General features: G+C 41.5%; 1 protein-coding gene across 5 annotated transcripts; it reads left to right on the top strand.

Moving 5' to 3' along the window:
• The first annotated feature begins 1,478 nt into the window (after positions 1-1,478).
• sytl2b (synaptotagmin-like 2b) lies at positions 1,479-19,582 on the top strand. 5 transcript variants are annotated; one of them, XM_055045522.1, is made up of 20 exons: positions 1,740-1,831; positions 3,454-3,611; positions 4,577-4,740; positions 4,872-4,983; positions 6,464-6,512; positions 6,634-6,736; positions 6,830-7,241; positions 7,313-7,515; positions 9,515-11,902; positions 13,088-13,201; positions 13,284-13,334; positions 13,407-13,501; positions 13,592-13,705; positions 15,478-15,641; positions 15,863-15,965; positions 16,044-16,205; positions 16,323-16,407; positions 17,098-17,200; positions 17,301-17,506; positions 18,920-19,582. In XM_055045522.1, the coding sequence occupies exons 2-20, from the start codon at positions 3,511-3,513 to the stop codon at positions 19,066-19,068; spliced, it is 4,878 nt and encodes a 1,625-aa protein (XP_054901497.1). In that variant the 5' UTR covers positions 1,740-1,831; positions 3,454-3,510; the 3' UTR covers positions 19,069-19,582. The 5 variants fall into 5 exon arrangements, with proteins under 5 accessions (XP_054901495.1, XP_054901497.1, XP_054901496.1 ...); XM_055045520.1 differs by lacking the exon at positions 1,740-1,831 and adding an exon at positions 1,479-1,728 and having other exon boundaries at positions 13,407-13,705; XM_055045521.1 differs by having other exon boundaries at positions 4,872-4,950; positions 13,407-13,705.
• Positions 19,583-19,983: the final 401 nt, after the last annotated feature.

The following is a 19,983-nucleotide window of genomic DNA, read 5'->3' as shown; positions in this document are numbered from 1 at the left end:
TTCTTTGAGCGCACAAAGTGAAAGATGTATGAAATATGAAAGCAATTCAATCAAATTTGACTCTACCTAAGTTTGATTCAGGATATTCTCTGCGTTTGTCTCCGCAGATATTTTCTTTATGTAATTAGATCGTGTAGCAGACAATGTCTCTTTTTTTCTTTCTTTCTTTTCTTTCTTTTTCAAATAAAGAGCAGCTTCCACAAACGGTGTGCGATTCTCGTTCTTAATGTTTGGTAGATCAGGGCGTTGGCCTCTGAGCCTCTTTGGCAAATATGGTGAAATAAAATAGATGTGAAGAAACTTTTATAATGTGTCTATGTTCACTATTCAATCATTTTTGGAGCCATTTAGCATTAATGCTGCCTCATATCGTCTCATTTTAGTTGACCATTACTTTTCTTTGGTGGAAAACGTTCAATATATTATGACTTTATTACAAGATATTTTCATTACATGTAGTATTTTAACCGAATTAGGATTTGTCACTGCACCCGTACAATGAGATTAAAGAATCTTGACACGATGTCACTTTCTGACAGGGGTGACAAAATACTTTATTCAAATTTTGCTGAGATGTACCTGTATAGAACAAGTGCTTAGTCAGCTCCCAGTTTGCAAGTGCCCTGTTGTTGTTTTTTTCCAAGGTCACATGCAAAAGTGCCCTTGCAACTTTTCCCCCCATGTTGACACAGAACCCCCAACTAATATGATTTATGCTCACTATTTTGTTTTGTTTTTTTCACAGAGCTTCGTTTCTCTGGTTTGAGTAAAACAAGCAACTGTAGATCTTTTAAAATTGATATCACATTCCATTGATTCTTACAGAAGTGGCACAAAATGTACATATAAAAAAAAATAAAGTGCCAAAATGACAACCTACTGTTTTTTTAATTATATAATTAAATTTAAATAGAAAATAAACCATCTGAACTCTCCTTGTAGTTTAAATAACTCCTTACATTTAAGATAACCTGCAGAGCCAGTTACTATAGGGACAGTCCTAAATAAGGCTGATGGTGCAAATTTATTTTTTTGCATCGCAACCATTATTTTTTTAACATTGCATAGTTCCATTTTTATTTTGGATTTTAGAAGGGGCTCTTTAATGCCATGATTTATTTCTTGAATTGTGGCACTTTTGGAGGTCCATACACCAACTGTTAATTTGCTGCATGATCCTCCCCTCCACCCTGGAATCACGTACAAACCACACCGGAAGCGTGAGATTCATCCATTATTCTGCTACTGAAGGTCAGAACCACCTCGCGGTCTCAGCGGGGGGTCCATTCCTCGGAACCGCGGCGCAGATGGTGAAACGGCTTCGTGTTGCGCAGCGTTTAATTGCCTCTTGACCTCAGGCCGTCCTGTTTTCATCCCGCCTGACTGGAAGACGCTCACACCCCTCAGTCGAGCGGGAGCCGCGTGTCAGCCGGTGACACCTGCTGGACGACGCCTGTCACTGCAGCCCCGGCCCGGTCCAACACGCCCATCCCGCGACTCGTCTCCTCGGCCCGTTTCGAAAGGAGACCCAGCAGTCGACATTAATCACTCGGACCCGCGTTAAGCCGCCGGTAGACGCTGCGGACGGACACGGCGGTGATATAATACAATGGCTGCTGCTCACCGCCGCTCGTCTTCCTCAGGTCCTCCCCATCCCGGCGCGGAGAGTCCGCCCCCTCTCCTCCGCTCCCGTCCAGCGCATCCAGCAGCGGCTGCAGACCTGCGGAGGTGAAGTTCAAAACTTTATGCATTTATCGTTTCTGTTTGCTTCTTTTTTTCCTCCCCCCACCATCTGAACACGAGGTTCCGAGTCGCCACGTTGTCCTTGAAGGTAGGTGAAAGCTGTTCGTGTGATCGTAAGCAGAAGGTTTTACTGCGTTTCAGTCAATTCACGACTCTTCGTCTTAAATTACTAAAGTTCTTCAACAAATATTCGAAGGATCGAAGTGAGGCAGGATGCCACAAAAAGAGTTAACTACCTGCTTCTTAAATATTAAACATCTGGACTGTCCAGAGTTGGAGGACTCGCGGTATTTATTCAACAGGAAGCAGTTGTCCAGAAAATACAAATAATCGATTAGGGAAAGGTTTCTGTTCTCATGGTTCTGTTCCAACTTACCTTTGTGATCTCTGCATGATTTTGTGGTAGTTCAGCATTGCCCCAAATGATCAATGGCTTTTTTTGTATTTTTTTAAATCTCGAATATATTTTAATTGAATTACGTAACCATTCTCTGACTGTTTTTTTTAATTGTTCTGGTCCCTCTATGGGGACATTTGTCTCTTATTAAACTTGAGTTGTGTGGGACCTGGCGCTGCTATGGTTCTCACCGACTGTCACAAAAACACATTCCTCAGAGCAAAAGTGGATTACATTAAATTGTTTTGAATCATAGATTATGCATGTGGGTACGTTTTGTCCAGACCAAGCATTACAATTAATGCGTGGTTGGTGCAAAACATCTCGCATTATGCAACGCTGCCTCACACCCTAAAAGGTTGAGTATGAAGTGAGTAGGCATGGCAAATATTTTCCCTAATTTAAGGATTATGAGTAGATGAAATTGAAATTTATTCAAATCTAACATCTGAATTCATTTTCAATTCTCAAAAAAAGGGCACTAAAATGTTATGTGGTTATTATACAAAGGAGAATACATATTGGTACGAACTTAAAGCTTCCAGCCAAACTTTTCTGCAATATCAAAACCCACAAATGAATTATTTTGACACCCATAAAAACCATCTTTTTTCTATTCACCTACAGCTGTTTTCTTTTAAACTTTGAATATTAAAGGTACAATGCAACAAAACCAAAATTCAGCAGGCCTACATCACAAAAGGCACAAGGCAACTAAATAGCCAGTATTGATCAGTTATTTTCATATATTGTTCTTCCTTTAGAGGTGTTTACTAGTATTCTGTCCTTAATATTTAATAATTGTGCCTGTTATGATTTAATACACCCCACCAAAAAAAAATTACAAAGCAGAATCAGCTGCGATTTTTTTTTTTCTGTTTTAAAACATTGTATTTTGAGAAACCTTCATGTGGAAAATGTATATCTGAATATTTCGATGTCTTGACTAAAAACAAATGAACAAATGAATGACAGCTGGCCACTCAAAACGCTATGGGGCCCGAATTTCAATTCCGCTTCGGGTCCCATATAACCTTTAGCCGGCTCTGCTTGTTTCAAAATAAAATACAGACGGTGAATACCAGCATCGATTAATCATAATCAGAAGCCCGTTGTTGGCGACAAGTCCCCAAAATAACCTTTAATGGCTTAATTTTCAGTAGTCCTTCACATGAACTGTTCACCATGTGAGAGAGAAACTTCCTTTCTTTCCTCTCTGGGGGTTTTTTTTCTTCAATGTATTGTTACTGCAGTAACTTGCTGTGCGCAAATACATCCTTCTCAGGAGGTAAACGGCCGTATTTGTTCAACAGAGGCAGCGCACGTCGGGCGTTCTCACAGAAGCAGCAACAGGAGGGGGAGGGGAAAGCATGATCGACCTGAGCCACCTGACGGAGGAGGAGCAGGAGGCGATACTGACGGTCCTGAAGAGGGACGAGGAGCTGAAGCGGGCCGAGGAAGAGAGAATCAGGTGGACAAAGAGTCACGCAGTTTCCTTCAAAGACTCATTTTCTTACGCAAACCTGAAATGAAAGCTAATCCGAGTTTAAGTTAATGTCTTTTTATGCTTTCCCACCAACACCAAACCTCGTGAAGTTGAGTCTTTGCTCGACGCGCAGCACAATGAACATCCTGTCTGGGGTTGGACGCTGAGGGACCTGAATGTGATCAGAGCAATTAGATTACAGCCGGGTTGCAGAAATTTTCCGTGACAACCTGCAAAATGAGCTTTAATCTCAAGTCGCCGTCTTCAGCAAACAGTTGAAGCTTTTGTCTCCTGACCGTCAGGAGAGTTTGAGGATCCGTCGCTGAAATTCCAATTCAGCTGCAAATGTACAAATAAATGCACTTGATTTGGAAACGTTTGATTTAATTTGATTTTTTTTTTTTAAGTGAGGTTTGCTGTCAAACAAAGAGCTCTCTCTTCATCGGGCGTTTTAATAGAGTTGACTTCGTTACCTGAATGATGGCTGTGTCTCGTCCGGTCTGATGGAAAGAGGATTAGGCCAGCAGCCTGTAATAATGCGCTACCTCCGCCTCACATGACGGCCGCGGTTTCCCCCAGCCGGCGGAAAGACGAGCCGGACTGGTGGAATTTGTTTTGATCCCTCGCTAACTTTATTTTAACTCGACCGAGATGTTTTCCAATTAACTCTCTTGATCATGTGAAGCAGTTATATAAAGCTGTTGACGGAAATTGTAATGGAAGTGATGGATTCATCCTGCTGCACAAAGAACTAAAGATGAGAGTACAAAACCGAGACAGAAAACTTTTTCTCGTTATGCCTGTTAATGGCAACATAGTGACTTGATTACGCTATGGAGAAAAATTTTGTTATTCTAACCAAACTGGGCCATGTACAAAAAAAAGAAGAAAAAAAAAACAAGTGAATCCCCTCTTTGTCAATGAATGAACTGTGATTTTTGTCACGACAGGAAACTGGAGAAGGTTCTGGACCACGGGTCTCAGCCTGACGTGAAGCTGAAGTACCTGTCAGGGGAATGGTTCTACGAGGCCAAGTCCCAAAGACACAGCGACAAAATCCACGGATCAGAAATCATCCTGGCGTCCATGAAGCAAGGGAAGCCGGCTAGCTTAGGTCTGCTTGATGTTTAAACCTGGAAAAGTTCCAACTGTGCAAAAAGATACAACTTTTTAAACTTTGAGGTCTTGGTGACAGAATCTGAGAGTGTATAATAAGACATATGCTTCCCCCCCCCCTCCCTGCAGACGGGTCCGTTCGAGTGGAGAGAAGCAAAACGCCCAGCAGCCGCAGCTCAGACGCGGCGCCTCCTCCGAAACCTGCGAGGTGTTTCGAATCGTCAGAACCACCGGAGATGAAGTACACAATCAGTTTCATCCGTCTTCTTCCTGGAAGACCGTTTCCAATGAGCTCCTCTGATTTTGTGACAAATCTCAAATTCAGACACTTCTCCCTCAACATCTGAGAGACATTCCTTAGCCGCGGCTCTTAAAGACGCCGGTGTCCTGCCGGTGTGCAGACAGTCTTGTGACTCGGCTTATGTAAACACGGGCGGTGCCACCCGGACAAGGCCGCTTTCTAACCCACTCAGAAGTGTGAGAGGCCAAATTAACAGAACAATAGCTTAGCAACATTTAAACTTTTGATATGGACTGAAACTCTGGAAAATAAGCTTGCTCTACTGCTGAGATGTTTCAGAAATAATAATGATAGCAGAAAGGCTTATTTTATAACTTTGGTCACAGCGTTTACTGTCGGCAAGAGAAAAAGTCAATATTTGATTTGGATGAGCTTTTTAAACTTTTTTCCAACAGCTGTAAAAACAAACTCCTTGTCAGGTATTTGCACTGTGACAAAGGCTGCAGTTACTGTGTACTTTTTAAATTTATCACCTCATCACATGAGCTTTTAGTGCAGTCATAATAACTAGATGAGGCTAATTTTCTTTGCCCCATGTTCAGTTATGGCATTTCATATTATATTTAATTTGATTAAAGTAATGCGTTTTACATAGGTGGTGTGTTTCAAAGTTTTCTTCCCCCCATATCTTTATGTTTTTGTCATGTGACAACTAAAAACGTAAATATGTTTTATATTACATTTAATGTTACATTTTGGAAGGTATTGTAGTTATTTATGAGGCGGTAAACAAATCTAGTCATGAAAACAGTTCAGGTATTTTACATTTTAGAGAATAACCGTCGACGCCGTCATGTTTATATTTGTAATCCGGATCAAAGTGGTTTGATTTTAGGAACGTATGTAAATGAAGATCTATAAGTTTAAATAGAAATGTTGATAGAGTAAATGGCAAATTTAAGCCAGGTTACTTTTGAGCATTTACTTCTAAAAACAAATAGAAATACTACTGTAGCAGCTGCATTACTACATATTAATTAATGAGCAACTTTTATTTATCAGCTGACTCACAAGTGGTACTGAAACTCTTTTACAGAAGGAAACAGTGAATCTCACCTCATCTTTCAGTTTATAGATCCCTTTAGACCGGCATCATAAACATGACTTGCAGTTTGGGTTTAGATGCCAAAGCATAAATGCCAGTAATAGGAAGTTTCTCAGAGAATGGAAGTTGTCACAGATCACAAACTGAGTGTGGGACATTTCAGGTACTAATTTGTAACACCTCCAACTTGATGTAAAAGTGTCACAAAAAAGTCCAAGAAAAAAAAAAAAAAGAATTGGAGCCTGGGATCCTGAAAGTGGATATTTGCATGGATACTTATGTCATGTGTTAATGTCAACTTATTGCTGATGATGTTCTACTTTTCTTCTTGCGAAAGTTTCTAAGAATATCGGCTATTTATCTTTTCCCCTGCAGTGATGCTGAAAAGGAAAATCGATGCTCATCAGTTTGTTCCCCCAAAATGGTAGGCATTTTTTTTTTTTCGAACTGACGGGTTAGCTTCCTGTTGTACATTTGTAGATTTTTTTCTGTGGTACAGCAGATGCTGCAATCTAAATTGTTCGGCCTTTTCATTCCCCTCCCAGCCGAGACACAACCCCTTTAATCGAGCTTCCCTCATTGTTTTTGAACCTCCTGAAAATAACCATAACACAGCCCCCCGTCTGGACCAAGAGACGCAGGAGTCAGGTGGGGAGCTCAGCTTTGGAGCAAACACGTTTGCGATGAAAGTCACAGTAAAACCGTAACTATCTGTTTTTTTGTTGTTTTTTTTCCACCCAGAGGCAATCTCCCGGCTGAAGAATGCCCCGGCGGGGGAGTCCAGTCAGACCTCTGGGGGCTCCATCACATCAGAAAGCTCCTCCATAGGATTCAGGCCCGTACCGAAGAAAAGGACGTTCCTGCCTCGACGCGGCAGCCAGCAGGGGTTAAATGCTCCGGCGAGGCCCGCGGCCATTGTTCCTGCCCCGCGACGGAGTCGCCAGCTGGGATCCAGCGGGAGCTCTAACCGGTCTAGCCTGAAGATTACAGGTGAAACGCCTCCAGAAAGTGTTTATGTCCCGGTGACGGGTTGTGCGCCGACGACCAAAGCGGCAGATAAAAGTTCCCTGCAGCCACTCAGTGCTGTGTCTCAGGTTTCCTCCAATTCAAGTCTGGAGATGGACAAGAATTCGGCATCAATAACAAGAGAGCGGTGAGTAAAAACCTTGACTTGATACGCTCATTCAAAGCCGTCTGCGTTTCTGAAGCTCTGCCACATTTCAGACCGGCTGCTCACTCTAGGACTGATGCGAGCGCTACCAGGGAAACGCCACAGCGGTGGGTCGAAGCCGGAGACGATCAAAGAGAGCGCGCGACCTTGAACATTTTCAACCTGCCGAGTCATAAAGTTCAGGATAGAGACACGAGCAGCAGCGTGGGAACAGCAGGGCGGCAGGACGAGATGAGTTTACCTCCAAACACTCTGGGTGAGCTCTCTTTCAATTATGAGTTCATCTTTTGTTTGAGTATCTCTCCCATAATCATGGTCTGAAACATCATCACCTTCCTAAATAATGACCAGTCAAGTTTTTGTCTAAGCTGATTTTGGCACAAAAAATAAATAAAGATTAAAGAAAAAGAAAAGAAAGAAAAACACTTGACAAAAAATGCTTTAAGTTATTTTGCTTATAAGTTCCTATAAGTGAAATGATCTGCCACTGGACCTAGTACTTTATCAATATTAAGGAATCATTTGATTGAAACAAGCTGCTGTTTCTTGATGAAAAGTTAGTTTGGTCTTTTTTCAAGTGTATTAAGATGCAAACTAAACCAAAAGTACTTGGTAAGACTTTGTTTTTTTGCACAGCATCGTTTATTATGATGTTTGAAAAGCTTACAAAGCCATTTCTCAGACTTTATGAACTCCAGTACATCAGTGAGAGCCATGATCAACAAATAATAAAAAAAAAAAAAAAACAAAACAGGAAACGTATCAAAACCCTTCCAGGAATAGCTAGCCTACCAAAATTACTCCATGTAGTTACATGTAGTTCTAAAACATGACGCATTTTCCTCACTGAATGATCGTCAAGCTAAGGATGAATTATTTACTTTATGGCTTAATATCGTTACCTGGCTATTAGAAATGTATTTTTTCTTTAATTTTATCAACATTTTGATTTAAGTCATAAACATCCACCACTTCATGCTTGTCCTGCTGCACATTTTAAAAGAGAAACTGTAAGTTGGCTAAAACCGATGAAACCGTGATGCTTTTTCAAGCCGGCGGTGTCAGCAGGTTAAATTCATGCTTATCTGGTATTAAAGGCAAATCCGACTCCTGTTATCTTTGAATGACATTCATTATTCTGTTATCAAAGGCATTTATGGGCAGACTATTACCCGATAAATGGATTTATTATTGTCAGATAAGTCTGTATTTCAAATTTATCCTAATTATCATTTCATTTTGAAGAAATTGATGCCATGTGCTCTGGATCAAACATGAAAAGGACAAATTGGCTCATATAGACCTTGGTGATAGCAGCGTCGGAGTCGAAACGATGCTGAAAATGTTTTGGAGCAACATATGCTGCCTTCACAGCATATTTTTGCATGCATTTTTCAACAGGACAATGCAAACCCCCCACTGAGCACACATGGCAGAGACATGGCTGCAAAGGAAGAGGATAGCGGACTGGCAAGCCTCCAGTCCTGACATGATTCATAGGAAAACGATGACCCAGTATCGTTACACAGCTTAAATGTTAGGAGGAAGAAGTCTTTTAAAGATTTGGACATATATGTAATGGTGAAAGCTTTACAGCTTCAATTTAAAAAATAAAAACAAGATATGCTTATTACAAATTTCAATGAATTCCATGAAAAAAGTGAATGAATGAAAATTGTACAATTTACATTTTGCAGTGCTTTGCAAAAGTACTTAAGCCCACTGGACTTTTTTCAACTTACAGACTAGGCAAGAAAGCCTGTCAGAGTTTGCAAAAGATTTGAGACTAGGGCAGAAGTTCACCTTCCAGCAGGACGATAAACCCAAAGACACATCCAGGTAAAAATGTAGTAGTTTAGACCAAAGCATCTTCATATGTGAGAATGGTTTAGTCAAAAGTTCAGAGCTAAAAAAATCCCCAAAACATGTTGATGGCAGCATATTGTCCTGGACTGAGCTGGTGATATTTTGCAAAGACGAATACAGTCAAACATTTAATTCTCTAGATGTGTAAAAAGATTTACAAAGGTAGTTCTATAAAGTATCACTTTGTGTTAACCTGCGACTTAATCAAAATGCATTATTGTAAACGAACGTAGAAACGTTTACAGGGTGCAAACACGTTTGCAATACAAAGTATTTTTCTTTCCACATGGACTAGTATATTGCGCTTTTGACATTGATCAATGTAATAAATGAAACCACACACTAGTGAGATGTGTATTTATCTTCTTTGCTTCCTCCTCCACTTCCAGATCCCATCCCTCCTATGTCATATGATCTCCACTTCATTGACAAATCCAATCAGCAAGCTCAGAAGCCCAATCAGATAACCACTTTCAAAATGTCCTCTCAGACAACGAGCCCCACCGGAGAAGAGGACGACTCCATCGCAAAGGTGCTGGATTGGTTCAACCGCAGCACGGACAGCAGCGACTGGCTGAACTCAGAAGACACTGCAAAGGCCTGCAAGGGCTTTGACAAGCACCCGTCTGTCAGCAAATCAAGAGAGGAAGAGTCATTCGACAGAGGGACCAGTGAAAGAAAGCTAGATAGATCTGAGACGAATAGGAGCCACTTGCAAAAGATCAACAATGAGCTCAACAGAAAAGGAAGCAAGGAGACGCTCGATACTCAACATCTGCATTCACAGGATGTTAGGGATAGTTGCGATGAAAGCAAGCCGTTGAAAATTTCTCATTTGAAATCATTCTGGGAGAAAAGCAACGCGGGCCCAAAGATACTCGTCAGCAAATCCGTGACGCCGGCTGACAAAGGAGTAAACTCAGCTCAGGGTTTTGCAGCCAAAGAACCTGATGTATACTTTGTTCCTGGAAAGTACAGTGGAAAGGGGCTCTATGATAAAAACACCCCAGATCCAAGTGTTGAAAGCGAGCAGCAGCCACTCAACAACCAAAACATGCAAATGGTGAACTCCATTCACTCAGAAGCACCTGGAAAATACAATAATAACTCTACCCATTTGAAGTTAACATCCAATCTACAAACTGCCAACAGAAGAGTGTTGGAAGGAGAAGGTTTACTTGCGAACAGACCAAACCCATCAGAGAGAACAATCATAGATCAAGAGTTTGAGAGCGATTCTGGGCACATACCAAATCTACAACCAGACGGCATTTCAGAATCTAACGAATTTTTCTTGCAAGACCTTATGTCCAAGATCGCTCCTGGATCTCAGCTGGATCCAGACCTCTCAACAAAAGGCGATTTAGAGTCTGAAAATTTCAGTTTGCCCAGAAATGATTCGTACATGGATGAGAATGAAGAGCATCCCACCACAAAAGCCAAAATTCATAGAGATTCGGTTGAAGATGTGAGAAGGAGAGACAGTGAAGATAAAAACTTGCACTCAGGCTCATCTCCCAAAAGAAAAGATGATCTACCCACCAAGGACAGGGCCGGCGGCTTATACTCAAACAAGAAACCATCGCAACACCAAGAAAGCACAGCGGAGAGGATAAAGCAGCTGAAGTCCTTTTGGGAGCAGGAGCTTAACAAGCCAATGTTCTACAACAACAAACCTAAAGGTTCTGGAGAGGGCAAAGTGACCCGTGGTGTGAATCAAACAAAACTGACTAAGAGATTCACGAAGTCCGAGTTTGACTTGAGATCAATTGGAAATGATTTGGGAAGCGACGAGGAAGGTGGTAACAAGAATCCCCAGAATTTTACGGTTCCACCATTGAATCAGAGGTTAGACAAGATGAATCCGAGTCTTGGAACGAGTCGTGCCCAGTTTAACTTTCTGCGAGAGTTTTGGGACGAGGCTACTGCTGACTCTAAGGCGTCTTTAACCTTTGACAAACCCAAAAGCCCCAAAAGGAAAGAGCCCCTCCGTTCCCAGCTTTCATCCCATGATTTAAAGTCTGGTGATACGGATGTTTATCATGCAAGTTCTGCTCTTGACAAAACAAGAGGAGCTGCCATGAAGTCGTTTCCTTCTCCTCAGAGCCGGTCGAAGTCTCCACATGATAAGCAGATTGGATCTGGATCAAAGCTACAAGGTGATAACAAAAGTAACTCGCCCAGTCACACGCAAACTGAGACAGGGCAGCAAAAACAGTTCAAAAGGAGTGCAAAGGACTTCAGTCGAGAAGAGAAGTCCACAAAGCCACAAAGCGGCATAACCAAAGACATTCGGTCTCCGAAAAGCAGAAAGGACAGCTTCTGCATCTCCAGTAGCCGTGGGAGTTCTCTGCGTCGTGCCACAAGCCTGTTCGCTCTCAGCGTAGAAGAGGAAAAAGATCCAACCCAACTGAGAGTAGACCTAAGTCCTCTCCGGTCTCAGAGCAGGAAACACAGGCAGCTCGAGCCAGAGTTTGTGATTCCACGAGCGCGGGCTTTCGTCCCCACAGACTACCGCCACTACCTGGGGATGACGGACAAGGCCAGCATCCCCACCACACTCGCGCTCGCATTTAGCAAAGAGGCCACAGAGGTTGATCTGGGTGAACCAGTGAGTGCGAGCACACCGCTGATCTCAGAGGAACGTCATGGCAGGAAGACGACCAAGACAAGCCAGCAGCCCATTTGGGCGAACTACAGCAGCTCGGACACAGGCCCGGAGTCGTCTGTCAGCAGTACGTCAGAAACATGGTCCAACATCAGGAACAGTTCAAATCGTAAGATCTAACTTTATGTTTTCTTACTAACATTCACCCTCAATGGCGTTACCCTTTCGGTCACCTTGATTGTTGGGGTGTTAAATATTATGGTTAGTAAATTTAGGTAGTAAATTTTACTTATTTGCTACAAAGGCTTTCTGGCTGCAAGACATCAATCAAAGATCCAGTGGCAGAAAACCTGCTACTGCTTCAAAAAAAGGGTAACAAAAAAGTTTGTGACACAATTAACACAACAATGATTAGGTCAGCTACTGACCTAATCATTGTTGAGCAAAGCAGCCACTCGTTAATTAAACTCTTTTAGTTGTGATTATTTCAAAAAATAGACTAACTTTCTTCAGCAATTTTAAAAATGCTGGTAAGCTCATTTAAATGTCCATTTTTGCAAATATATATACATACTACACTTAAAATATGCCCAGACAATGACATTTAAAGATAAAAATTGCTAAATAAATATAACATTTTTAAAACTGCCACTCCCTAACAGAAGAAAAGTTGCTAAAAGACAATGAGAGAAAGTCTAATCACTGTTAGATTGACCTAAATTACATCAGTTTTGTATTTTGTTTGGCTGAAAAGCTAAACGCAGCTCCACAGATAATGTCTTTTATATGTGCATTTAAATATTCTTAGAACAAAAACTTATGAAGCCTTGAGAGAACTGAGAGGCATTTAGAAGAAAAAATTAGAAAATTCTGATTAGATAGCTATCCATTAACATAATTAAATAGAAATGAGTAACGTATAAAAAATAAAAGCCAAATTTAACATGAAGCAGCTTTCTATCTTTTACACACTGCAAATGTTAAACATCAGAATTTTCACATATGTGGATTTTGATTAGTGAATATGAACAACAGACCAGTTCAACTAAAAAACAAAAAACAACCTTCCATTAAAAAAAAAAAACGACTACGTAGTACAGTTTTTGTTTATAAATTAAACATTTTCATGGGAACACAAATAGATCTAGGCTGAATTTTGATAGTGCAAGATTGTGCTGGGACAATATTAAAGGAATTCTCACTTTTCACATCATTTCAATAATCTGCATTTTGTGAAATTTATGCATGTTTTAAAAGTCTGCCTTGTTGGTCTAATGTGAGCAAAAAGCTTTCAAAATCAAATCTTGCGAAAATGTAATGCCTTGCCCTGCTTGCATTGATTTCTTCCATGCAGGAGGAATCAACGAAGACGAGCAAAATCCGGTGAGAAAGGCGCTGCGGCGAGCGGAAGCACGGCCCAAAAATCTGGCTAAAAGCATGGAGGACATCACCGCATCCGCAGCACCATGTCAGCACGCCCTCTACAACTTTTTTATGTTTCACGTCTGGAACGACAATTGAGATGAGTTTGTTTCTCACTGTTTTCGAAGGGCAAGAAAGAAGGGCTGACCCGGCTGCTGACCTCAGGTGCAGCAGTGAAGGTAAAAACGCACAAAACATTTGAACTGTGTGTCGCAAATTTACTAAAGATTCTCTGAAATGCCGCTCCACAGTTTCAACCGTCTCCACGCCTTCCTCCTCCTCTTTTTCGGATCCAGACCACTTAAAGAAGATGAGCAAATCCGTCCCGTCGTTCTTACAGAAGGAGGTAAAGCTTCCCCCCGCCAGTCTTAAGAACGAACACTGCACCGCGTTCAGCCGCACGGAGCTTGCCGCCCCTGCTGTGTGTCTGTTTCAGGAGCGCGGCATTGACACTGACTTCTGCGAAGGCAGTAACCCGTTAGGAAGACTAACAGCAGGCAGCTCAGCGACTATCCAGAGCAGCTCCTCTGGCATGACGTCTGTGTCTTCTGTACGTCCACACACTACTGCTTCTGCATGAGCATCCTCCTTGTGTAAATGCTGCCTTTGCCACCTGTTGGCTTTGTGTTTAAAACATCACTTCCACTGTGTCCCAGAAGTGTGATGTTGTGTCCCTGTCGCGGATCATCCACATCCAATAGGTGTTTTATATTTTGCTTAAATGTCTGCTGTTCAAACCAGGACTTAACGTGTTAATATGACATAAAGCAGATTAATCAGGTATTTTGACCCAATTCCTCTCTCCTGCAGAGGGCTACTTAGTTCAAATAACTAAGTGTGCTGCAAAAACACTAAATCTCACAGAGTAGTTTTGCTTCAGTTTCCAGTGCAAATAACTTTCTGTCTTATTTCAAGTGTACTAACTCGCAAGTAATTTTCCAGCAAGACATAGGAGCTTGTTTGAAGTCAGTACTTCCTTTACATTGATGAAAATCTATTAGTTGCCTTGGCAGATTATTTCACTTATACCATGGGAAAATGTCTTGCAGTAAATGAAATAATATGCCAATGCAGAGACCAATAATTGATTATTATTGGTCCATACAACAACTGAAAGTTGATGTATAGACCAACAACTTTCAGTGTGTTCCCCTCTTGGCTTTAGGGAAACACAATGTCTCATGACTTCTTTCAACAATGGCTTCCTTCCATAAAGGCCAGATTTGTGTTGTGGATGAGCAATAGTTGTCCTACTGACAGATTTGGCCATCTTAGCTGTAGATCTCTGCAGCTCCGCCGGATCTCTTTGATGATTAAACGGTTCTTTTCACCCAGCCTGACAGATTAGATGATTATTTTTGTTTAGCTTTGAAGTTGTGCGATTTTCAGCTGATGGATTGATCAGAGCTCAGTGAGATGTTCAGTGCTTGAGATGTTGTTTTATAGCCTATCCGCTTAAACTTCACAGCTTTATCACGGGTCCGCCTGCTGCCTTTCTTTGTCTTTTATGACTGTTCGCTGATATTCTCCAACAGCCCTCTGAGCCCTTCCCAGTACAGCTGGATTTGTAATGACACGAAATTACACACAGATGGACGCTATTGACTGATTGAGTGACTTGCTTTAGCAGCTGGTTGCACATGAGCTCCTGTAGGTTAGAATAGAAGTGGAGGTCACATTTTCAGGGTTTGGTTTGCAAAATATATATATATATATATAAGTTGAAAAAATTGTAGCTTTCCATCTAACTCTTTTTTTTTTTTTTTTTTTTTGTAAAATTTAGAGTTTGGAAAGACATTGAGGTACAAGAAGTCCTGTTTTTGTTTAGTCTTTTTCCTTTTTTTCCAAAACAGGGAGCACGTCTAGAACCGCTGTTCATACTTTCTTTAGCAGCTTAACATTCCGTTTTGCTCCAAAACATAAGGAAATGAAAGTGTGTTTTTAACAACAAACATGTTTATGATGGACAATTTCTTTTAATGGGGTAATTTGTGGTGAGACGCAAAAAATGCTCAAATTCCTAAATTAATCAATGTTTTGTTTGAAAATTCAATAAAACATTATCTTCTCTTAATGCAGCAACAAGTAATAACGAGCTAAGAAAAAAAAACTACTCTAAGGGCAAAGTGGCTTCAAACTATGAGACAACAGCATCTGACCCTTAAGATGCTAAAACTAGCTTAGCATCTTAAGCTAGCTTTAGCATAAGATGCTAATGGACAGATAGGCGTTCTTCCTATTTGCCGGAAACATTTTGTCCACTCAACCTTAGGTCAGACTCTTGTAAAGGTGGTTTTTGTTGTTGTTCCTGCCTGCTCTCAGCTCAGTGGGAGTGTGATGACCATGTACAGCGGGGACTTCGTGGAGGTTCAGGGAACCATCCAGTTCTCCATCAACTACGTCCAAAGGCTACGGGAGTTTCACATCTTCGTGGCGGAGTGCCGCGACCTGGCCGCGGTCGACCCGAAGAGGAACCGCTCCGACCCGTCAGTTCCGCACCCGTTCTTCTTTCCAACCAGTCACTTTTGACCGCTAGCATGCAGCACGTTAGCCAGTTAGCAGTTAAAGATATTGGGCTACATGTAGGCCTCAAACTCCACACTACTGACTCAAACACACCAGTTAACAATTGTGGGTTTTCTTTCGTAATACGAAATATATATAGATAAATTAAACTTTATCTTTATGTTGCTCTGTTTTTTTAAAGGTACGTCAAAAGTTACCTGGTTCCCGACAAGGCCAATCTGGGAAAGAGGAAAACGTCTGTAAAGAAAAAGACACTGAATCCGACTTTCAACGAGATCCTCCGGGTACGCCCGAGCACCCAGTCAGGTTGTTGTTCTGTTGTTTTTGTTCTCACAACAAAGGCGTCTCTCCTGTCCGCACAGTATCGTGTTCGCATGGAGTACCTCCGGACACAGACGCTCATTCTCTCCGTCTGGCACCACGACACTTTTGGGAAGAACAGCTTCCTGGGCGAGGTGGACGTGGAGCTCTCCAAGTGGGACGTCGACCACACCCAGATGAATCACTTGGCGCTGAAAGCTCGGGTGAGCGCAAACGCACAGCGGCAGAAAGAGCTGCGCCGCCTCTTGTGGGTCATTCGTCCGACCCGCACTCTCGTTCCCCGACGGGCCGCTCATGTCGCACCTCCGCCTTTTTTTCAGACTCTGCCGTCCATTGCGCCGCCGAACGGGCGGGGAGAGATGAGGCTGGCGATCCGCTACCTACCGCCGATCACCCACAGCGAAGGTCTGCTCACTGTCACCCTGTTCTGCGTTGGGGATTGCTTGGTTAAAGTCTTTGGCTTCAAAAAGTCAGTGAGAATCATTAAAACTGAGGAAAGAGACCAGGATCGAAAGGAACTTTCTTGATTTTGTTAGCTTCTTGCACCTCTTTTGCCTGCTTACATAAACTTAATGCAGAAAGTAAGGAAAATCGTATTCTGTCTGTTTCTGACAGCTCAACAACAATAGGGAAATGTTTCATAATGTGGACGAAACAAGAAATTGGTATTTCTATGACTTTTCCCCCTAAGTCCTTATGCAAAATCTACAAGAGGCTTTTAAAAGTAGCTATCATTGGTCCCTATTTTGTTTCTAATAGAAAAACATTTTAGTTACACTTTGTTAGCTTTCAAAGTGAAACATTCTTTGTAGTATATATTTACAAAAATAGTTCTATTTTTTAGCTCATTTTGATTTCATGTCACAACAAGATCACAAATGTCTTCAAAGGGCCGGCTGTGGCAGAATGCGTTTCTAAAACCATCTATCAAACCGACATGGTGTACTCTGTTCAGCTTTCGGCAGCGGAAGCCGCTTCTCCAAAGTTTTGACTCATGGGGCTAAAAATAAATTCACACCACACTTTTCAGATTTACCAAAACAACGTAAAACCGTTTTCTTTCAGCCACCCACGCAAACGTTCCTTTTCTTCAAGGTTTGGCCAAAGATGTTTCCAGCAGCGGAGAGATTCACATTTGGGTGAAGGAATGCAAGAACCTCCCTTTAATCAGAGCCACCATCGACCCGTACGTCAAATGGTAGGCGGCAGATAAATAGTCTCAAACAAGGTTAGGCTTTTCACGTCTGATGTGTGAATTAAGCGCGCCCCGCCGCTCTCTCTCTCTCCCTCTCTTCCAGCTACGTGCTGCCGGACACGAGCAGGAAGAGCCGTCAGAAGACGCGCGTCCTGCGGAGGACCGTGGAGCCGGTGTTCAACCACACAATGGTGTACGACGGCATCGGCGAGGCCGATCTGACCGAGGCCTGCGTGGAGCTCACCGTGTGGGATCGAGACCGGCTCGCCAGCAACCTGCTGGGGGGGCTGAGGCTCGGCGCCGGGACAGGTGACCATCGACTGATCGGTGAACGTGTCCAAAGCTTTTCTTTGGACATCGGCTGCTTTTTTTTTGTTCCATGCGGTCGTTGCAACCTCAAACTGAGGTAAATTGGTAGGAAATAGCTAAAAGAAGAAGTGTTTCAGGCTCTTACTGTGTCCTGATTGCCAACAAAAATCAGAGTCTTACCAGACACAAATATGTTAGTCCACTTGAAACGAGACAAAACTTACAAGTAACTTTCCAGAAAGAGAAAAGCTTGTTTTCGGTCAATGACAGGACACTTTCCCTTTATAATATGTTAAAAAATAAATAAATAAAAATGATTATTCCACTGGTAGATTATTTCACTTGTAGCTAACACTTTTTTTTAAACTTCTTTTTATCAATATTAAGAACTTATTGACTTAAAACAAGCTCCTGAAAAGTTACTTGTGAGTAAGTTTCTTTCCTAATTCAAGTTTAATAAGACATTTGCATTAGAACTTAGACCAATAATAGTAAAAAAAAAATAACAAAAAGACAAGAAAGAAAGAAAAAAAAAACAACCAGAATGAGCAAAAATATAATTTTTTACTCAAGTCTTTCTCTTATGGCTTTTTTTCTGCTATCTGTATTTATTTATTCGTTTAATTTTTTGTTCAATTATGACTTTAAATGTATCTCTATCATTGTATGGAGTTTATGGTTAACGTGTGTCAATTGGTTTTTCTCATGTGGCATTTTCGCAACAAATGTTTCATTTACTCTGTTTGTTGGTGACTATTTTGGGTTGTATTCATTGTTTTCCTGACACATTTGGACAGTTTCACACGTCCTCGTAAATGAGGTGCACGCAGATGAACTCACTTGTGGTCACTGCCAGAAAAGAAAACGCTGATTCGTACCGTAACCAAATTTTGCTGCATCAGATTTCAGAAAAGACGTCAGAAACCTGAAACCGAGAAGAAGCTCTGACCTATTTAGGATCTGAATTATATCTTGAGATCAAATAGGTGAGAGAAAGGAAACTCTCAACCATTGGTGTTAAACTCGAGGCCCGGGGGCCAAATCTGGCCCGCCTTAGCTTTTTATGTGGCCTTTTAGATTCTGGACTGGACACCAAGTGTGCTCAAATCAATCAAATTAATCAAATCAATGCAGTTTTTTTTTCTGTTTACTGCCAAATTATATCAATCAGTCGATCCAGTTTCTTGCGAATTATTGTGGAAATTCATGCAAATTCAACAAATCTCCGTACTTCATTGCACAAATACATAATTGGAAGTTTATTGCAGTTCCTGCAATAAACATCATCCTGGATGGATGAAAAGAATTCATTAATATTTCTAACAGTTTAGTGGGTTTTATCAATACATCCTGGCACAGCTCGTCCTTTAAGAGCATTTCTAATCATGATTTGGTTTCTCTTCCTCCTCGCAGGGAGTAGCTACGGCGCTCTGGTGGACTGGATGGATTCTGGCCCGTATGAGGTGGCGCTCTGGGACCGCATGATGGCTTCTCCCAGTGAATGGGTGGAGGACGTGCTGCCGCTGAGAATGCTGAGCTCTGCTAGAACAGCTCTAAAATAAAATGCGCCCGACTGCTGCAGGAAGTATTTATTTCCACTGACAAAAAACCTGGTTGAATTATTGTCGAGCTGAAACCATACATTTAAGTTTGAACAATTTGACTTTGTGATGCAGAAAAAGCAAACTCTCTTTCTGCAGTAAGAGTGTAAAACAAATGTCAAAATGAATGATACGGACCCTGACGTCTCTTCACATTAAAGGTAAAAAGATCTTTTTGTTGTATTTTATTGGAGAATTTTAAAGCTTTGGCTGTGAAATTAAATTTTCACATTTTTATGCTAAGAATCCTGATGAAATACACTGGGTCGGGAATTTAGTTATGTTTAGCCCTCGCAATGGGACTCCTTAACTTTGAGTGTTATGTTACAGATATTCCACTTTGAGTCATGAAATTTAGGGAAGTTGCATCCATAGAGGCGTCTTATATGTTGATGTTTCCAAAATCTGCAATCTACACCCTGTAAAACCACAACCTGTTGTTTGATACCAATAAAATTTATAATTTCCTGTTTTACATTTGTATGTTTTTGTGTGTGTGTGTGTGTGTTCCCTGGAGTGAAACAGCGAGTAGAAATGACTTGCATTAAAACTTTAATCACATCAGTTGCAACTCCTGAACATGGATCACGTCAGAACAGCGTTTCTTTTGACACAAGTTGTCCAGATCCAGATTGAGGAGTTTTTGGTTTTTTTAACCACACTGTGCCTGATTAAACATATTAGGAGACGTGGAGATGAATTATACTTTTAGTTGATTTCTGCAGCAAAATGAGATTTAATGCATATCAAAACGCATTCAACTGCCTACAAATGACTTGGCGAAAAAGGAAGAACCTGAAGATCAAATTTGAAATTGGTCTCCACAAATTTATGTCAAAACAGATCAGTTTTGTCCCAAGGCTTTCAATTATATTC

This window comes from Poeciliopsis prolifica, unplaced genomic scaffold, assembly GCF_027474105.1.
Source record: "Poeciliopsis prolifica strain line A6 unplaced genomic scaffold, Auburn_PproV2 SCAFFOLD022, whole genome shotgun sequence".
Classification (NCBI taxonomy): Eukaryota; Metazoa; Chordata; class Actinopteri; order Cyprinodontiformes; family Poeciliidae; genus Poeciliopsis; species Poeciliopsis prolifica.
Note: the sequence above shows the minus strand (reverse complement) of the source record. Positions and strands in the feature narration are given on the sequence as shown.

What these genes read in the sequence shown, in the direction of transcription:
- sytl2b (XM_055045520.1), top strand. Translation starts at nt 3,511, where the DNA reads ATGATCGACCTGAGCCACCTGACGGAGGAGGAGCAGGAGGCGATACTG. An exon ending in CATCAGGAACAGTTCAAATC is followed by an intron (nt 11,903 to 13,087) that starts GTAAGATCTAAC and finishes TCTTCCATGCAG; the next exon opens with GAGGAATCAACGAAGACGAG. An exon ending in GCATGACGTCTGTGTCTTCT is followed by an intron (nt 13,706 to 15,477) that starts GTACGTCCACAC and finishes GCCTGCTCTCAG; the next exon opens with CTCAGTGGGAGTGTGATGAC.